Here is a 6,298-nt window from a genome sequence, read left to right on the forward strand (position 1 = left end):
AGGGAAAGAAAAACATGTGCCTGCTTCAACAACTGGTACAAATACACAACCCTATCTTAGCTCTTAACGGGAATACTGGGTTCCTGATCAACAGCAAGAGTCCAGTGTAATTACATTAAATCAGCATAACTATATCACTTTATACCACCTGACTTGGTGTAAGGTAAACAGCTTGGGAACACCTAAAAAGAAAAATATATGGGATTTTCCTCTTGCCCATCTTCTGTAGTTTCATTTAGATGTAATTTATGAAGTCTGACAGTGTGGTCATATCTGAACTGAAAAAAAAATAGACTACAGCCTACATTCCATCTATCAAAAGTAACATTTCCTTTAGGTTTGTTCTCCAAGAAAATCTACTAAACCCAGGGAAAACCTTTCTGAAGAGAAAGGCTGCTAAATAAATACCGTGAAAAGGCTGAGATTTTCCAATACAAAAGGAAAACCATAAGGTCTGTCTTGACTTTTAATGGCAGACAAACTTTGCTGCAGGCTCTTTTATTTTAAGATGACAGATTGCTGAGAAGGGCGGGGACTGGTTGGGATGAGAGAGAGACTGCAGCCAATTTTAAAAGGTATTGTTAAGAAACTAAGAATAAGGAGAGAACAACTTCAGTGGTCCATGATTACTAAAGAACGGGTTTAGCCAGATAAACAGGTCTGCTATCCCTGAAGGGAATTGAAAGAATATCACACACAACTTTATTAAAATGGATTACGTGACATTTGCTTTAGACTTTGAAGGTAAAAGCTTCACAAAAGTCCTTTAAAAATGTTTTAAAACTAAAAAATCAAAACTTATTAGTGCTGTATGAATTCACAGTTCTGGGGGGATGGGATGCAGAGGCACACACCCTGATTTAGCCCTCGGCATCGAGTCCTTTGGAGATCAATAACAAGATTCCCTTGCACTCTTGGGGGAGCTGAGCAACTGCACAGGTTTCCCCGAGTTTGCACCTCTTTACCTTTACATTCTTTTATTGATCAAACGTTAAGTCAGAGATCTGGCTCTTAAAACACACTTCAGCCGTATGTTAAGGCAGAGATCAGAATCGGTGCTGGAAATCTTCAAGCATGAAGTGAATATTCAAGAGAGTTAAACTAATCCAAACTCTGAAATACTGCAGGTAACAGGATACGGACTCACATTCTTGCATGTAATGCACGCTTTAGACAGTTTATCCCTTCATTCACCTCCCCAGAAGACCCTTTGTGTTACAGACCTGCTTAAGTTCACTAGATTTTTATCTAAAACAACATTCTTGTTTCCATGAATACATCAGCTCCTCTGACCTTTGCACATTTACCCACATTTCTAGGTAAAAAAGTGAAGGCAACAATAAACATTAGTGACCCTAAGCAATACATGCTAGCAATGAGGTATGTATTTCTATGCATACAACAACTACATTTGTAAACCCTGAAGTCATTACTACTCAAGGTACAGAAAAAGATATAAATTGATTTTAAAAAAGGAATAGCGTCCATTTCAAATGCTGACTATGCAATGTTAATGTTTAGACTAAAGCTTTGCTTTTATCTCTCTTCCTAGTTATTTTATAATAGCAATCAAGATAATTAAAACTGGTATTTAGTTCCTGGCTGAAGTGCGCAAGTGGAAATCGTACACTTAAATTTACAGATTATTTATTAAAGGGGGATTCTACTCTCTGACACTACTCAGATTTACAGCCTCATGAAAATACTCCTTTCTTACTAAACTTACTGCTAGTGATTATATATTAAGAATATTTTTAACAGCATTGGTGTTTAGTCTGGTACTAATTCAAAAAAATAATCTTCTACAGTTTTTTTTAATTTTTCACTGTACAACACAGGAAACTTTCATTTCAGAAAACAAGATTTCCTTAGTAACACTTAGCCTGGACATACTCAACTTCTCTACAATAATCTAACAATCCATTAATAATAGCTGCTGAACAGAAGGCCTTGTTTCCATAGAGATAGTGAAACATTTTGTTAGATCATAGCTCAGGTGAAAACTCACTCCTTGAACGGCACAGCCGTAGCGCTGACAGTCTGCTTCAATAACAAAGTTGCTTGAACGGTGACTCGTGTTTTTCTCTGATTCTAAGCCCATGCATAAAAGAACCAAGGTTCACACTCACTTCTAAAAACAGGAGTTGCAGCCCTCTCACTTCATTTCTTTACAAAATCAGTCATGTGCTTTTCACTGATTTAGCATGAGTGGTTCTTTACCAAGATCCCAGCAAAGAACTGCCTTTAACAGTTTCAGGTGTGCTGGTGGTGAGCTATGTTTTTCTCTTTCTCTCCTTCTCTCCTTCTTCCCCCTGCCTCAGCAGGTGAAAGCTTGGGAAGAACATCTGGGGCAGTTCCACCTCCCAGCCACCGTCCTCAGCACTCACAGCTCTTGTGCCTACACACAACCAACACCATCCCCAGCTCCGCTCCTCGCGGGCCCAGGAAGAGGGACTGCCTCTGTAGCTGGCAGGCAGCGTTTGATCAGGGTACAAAAAACAAGTGTGACACACTGACACTTTTAATTTTCTCCATTTTAATGTCTTTCCCTGACAGAAAAAAAAAATTGAAATTACGTCTTTTTTTTTTTTTTTAAGATAAACATGGAGAACCATTTGTCTTTCAAAAAAATAAAGCCCACTTAATGCCAAGTACAAAGTAAATGGACGTATCTTGGGAGTTTTCATGATGTTTCTGAAAAATTCTAAGATTAAATAATTCTAAAAGGTCAGAGAGAAAGCCCAAGCCAGAAAATTCTATCTACTCAGATAAATCTTCAAAAGTAGAACATGTTTACTATGTTTAATTCACTATTCGGGGGGGGGGGAGGGGGAAGATCTTTTTTTCAAAATATTTTAATGGCATTTTAGACTGAAAAGGAAAGTTTCAATCTACTTTATTGTCAGCTATTTTGAGTTCCGTTGAGGTTTAAAAAAACTGCATTAATAAAAGAAATTTTACTTCTCATTTACCACTATTCAAATATTTTGTAGCTGAATTGCCAGTCTGTCCACACCACTCTAGAGAAAACAGGGAGAAGCTGGCAGACCCCGCGCGCTTGCACTGTCAGAAAACGCGTCAGCCACGGACGAACGAGAGACAGCGAGAGAGTGAGTACATACCTGTGTGAGTTCTCAGGTGCGCTTTTAAGTGAGAAGACTTTGTATAAACTTTTGTGCAGCCTACAACAAAAAAGAACCAGAAAAGGCAAAGAGGCTTCAGTAGGGAGAACAGAAACACTCCACACTACGTTTAAACTTCCTCATTCAGTGCTGGGGTACTATCAGGACACATTTAAGTTTACTACTTTCTGGCATCATCTTTGCCATTTAGAAGTAAAACTTTATATAGAACTCTCCTAGAGGTATGATGCTTTACACAGAAAAAAGAAAAACATGTATGTTTCAGGCAGACTTACTGCTTTGTAATGTAGTATATAGGCCAAGAGCTACAATCTATGTACAGTAACACCTGCTACGTAGGTCAACAACTTTGCACGGGGAGATTATTTTTTAAAAATTTCCAAGAGGACTTGATCAAGCCAGACTCCGTGTCATCATCACACAGGGCTCAACATAACTCTTCCACTGGGTATTTATCATCTGACACGGCACCAAGAGTTATGTTGGTAAAGGGGAGCAGAAACTTCTCTCTGCGCTACAATGGGTGTGCACGCCCTGTATCTGGGATCATGTTGTACATGGAGGCACACTTTACAGCCAGGTCCCTCTTTCCCGTCAGTATAGAAGGCAATCCATCTGTGGACAATTTTCAGAAACTGTTTTAATGGATTTACGAGGGCAGCTGAATCTCTTGTTTGTAAGAGGGAAGAATGGCCGTGGCCTTGGCTACTGGGAGCTGAAATTATTTTTGCTCTGCCAGAAAATCTAAACTGAGCTGTACTGCCCTGATCAAACTGAGCCTCTGCTCCATCATGGATATTGGACAGTCACATTGATTTACACTAGCAAAAGTAGTATTTTTTATTTTTTGTTTTCTATAGAGTCCAATTTTTTGTTTTCTATAGAGCCCAAACTGGTAAAATGAGCTCAAGAGACTGACAAATGACATGAAGAGTATCTATTACTTAAAGAATGTCAGAGTGCTCCACTCAAAATAAAACAACAATGAAGACAAATTCTACTTGGACAAAAAACTATTTGGTTCTCCCTAGGTGTAGACCACTAAAGAAAAACACTTATACCTCATCCATGATTATTCACAGTTTTTTTTTTTATTGCAAGTGCTGGGATTTTCTGGCACAGATTGCTTACCTGGGTAGTCACAGTAATGGATACGTCTTTTCTCCAAATCTGGGTTACTTCTCCTGTTGTATCTGACAGGTTGGATGTTCTGGGGGGTTATGGGCAGAGTTGCTGGTAAATTTGGGTTGTGAATCGCCAGCTTGGATGCTATAGTTGCGGCATATGATGGAGGGGGGGTTAAATTCTGCAGCATCTCTGCTTGTCTATCTGGACTTCCAGGCTCTGAGCTTGGGGGCGAAGGAGGGAAGTAAGTGGCCTGCTGCTGCAGAAACTGGTTTGGCATGGTGTAGGTACAGGGGGGGATGCCCTGGAACTGTTTCATCGCAGTCTGTGGGACAGCCGAGGAGAGCGTGTTAAGGCCTGCCATGGCTGAGGGCATGGAGACATTGTTAAGGGAGTCCATCACGGCTGCCTGAGGAGTGGTGTTGGGCATGTCTAAATCCGGTGAGCTCAACAGCTGATACAACTGGCCTTGCTGGGGCGTGATGGAAAGATGGACATCTGGAGTAGGAAGCTCCTGCTTGATGAAAATGTTGTTCACATCAGGAGTTTGGTGGGAGCTGAAGATGCTGGTAAATTCGGGGAGGGCCTGAGTGGGAGCAGGGCCAGGGGCAGGGGCAGTAGTTTCGTTCTGGTGACTGAAGATGGTGACCGGCTCTGTCTTGATGTGGGTTACACAGGGTCGCTGAGATTTGTACAGGCCAGTTCTAAGGTGGCTGATGTCGGGTAGGAAGACGTTCATGTTGATGCTGTAAGGCAACCCTTCACTGTCAGTGAAAAACTGGTCTACAACCGAGGCACTGTCTCTTCTGTATTTCTTATGTTCAGGGATGACAGGAACGGGCGGGAGCTGGGGTGCCAGGTATTTCTCCATTTCACATCTTGTCTACAAAGACAAAACAGACCATAATCCATATGATTTGTTACCAGCTAAGAAAGATGATGGCATCTAAGTCATGTGAGGTTTTACAAATAAAAGGCAATACTGTTCAGCCAGCCACAAGACACCTACGGAGGAAGCTATTAACGCTCACACTAATGAAAACCTGGTTGATTTTACAATCAGCACACTGATCAACATCATCAAGGACAAGGAGATAAAGTCATGGAACAAGCCGTTCACACATTAAGACCGATCTGATGTTTCAGCATACACAAAGTTTTCATCTTTTATGCCTAAAAGACAGTGCGAGGCGCAGAAGTGACAGGCACTGTGCCTAATCTGCAGATCTCCTGCTCTGGAATTCACTGCTCCAGCAGGGTCACTGCCTATCTGTTTCACCCGCTTCTCTTTGAAATGCTAACTGTAAAAGCCACATCCTCAGCTGGCTATTTGAATACTAATACTTCAAATAATGTTTTTATATATATATATATTCCATACTTCCATGATATTTCATCCCTAGAAGAACGGTATTTAATTAGAAATACAACACCGAAGTGTAAAGTTATTAGTAATATCGAATAAAAAGAAGACGGGTTGACTACATCAGGGTACTCTTTGTGTAAAGTGTCTCCAGGACTACACTTAAACCAATAATAATCTCTGCAGTGTATAATTGGCTAATAGCGTGATAAACATATCCCTATCCATGCTTCGGTTCTCGGAGAGCTCTTTAATTACTGGAAAATCATTCTCTTAGCACAGTAGTGCGAGGGAATCCGTGGGTGGCTGGAGCCCTATACATTACTGGTGTACAGTCATCGGCAAAACATTTATCACGCACTCTTCAGTGGGCAAATGCTACATTCCCCCCTGCCCTGTCAAGAGAGCGCTCATACCAGACCCGTTTAGCACTCCGCAAGCAAAAGCAGCTGACAAACAGCAACTCTGCCCGAAAGTGGATTTTAGGACCTTTCTTCAAAGACCCCCGTTAAACACCACAAACAAACACAGCCGCCTTCCCGTCCCTTTGATCTGGATCTGCCCCGACATGCCAGGCTACTTTTTCCAGCTCTTGTTTACGAGTCGAGGGCAGCTCGCTTTGAAGACGGGGAGTTATTTACTCGTTGGGGAAGACACCACCGAAAGG

The 6,298-nt window shown here is 41.3% G+C and overlaps 1 protein-coding gene across 1 annotated transcript in view; it reads right to left on the reverse strand.

The window, feature by feature from the left end:
* KLF5 (Kruppel like factor 5) overlaps positions 1–5,175 on the reverse strand; it is a 16,630-nt gene extending 11,455 nt beyond the window's left edge. Inside the window, exons 1-2 of the mRNA XM_008631638.2 lie at positions 4,275–5,175; positions 3,123–3,182 (exon numbers count right to left, since the gene is read on the reverse strand). Coding sequence (XP_008629860.1) covers positions 3,123–3,182; positions 4,275–5,139 — 925 coding nt within the window. The 5' untranslated portion in view covers positions 5,140–5,175. The remainder of the gene's footprint in view (positions 1–3,122; positions 3,183–4,274) is intronic.
* Between the last annotated feature and the right edge of the window lie 1,123 nt (positions 5,176–6,298).

The sequence above is a fragment of the Corvus brachyrhynchos genome, unplaced genomic scaffold, assembly GCF_000691975.1.
Source record: "Corvus brachyrhynchos isolate BGI_N302 unplaced genomic scaffold, ASM69197v1 scaffold71, whole genome shotgun sequence".
In the NCBI taxonomy this organism is placed as follows: domain Eukaryota; kingdom Metazoa; phylum Chordata; class Aves; order Passeriformes; family Corvidae; genus Corvus; species Corvus brachyrhynchos.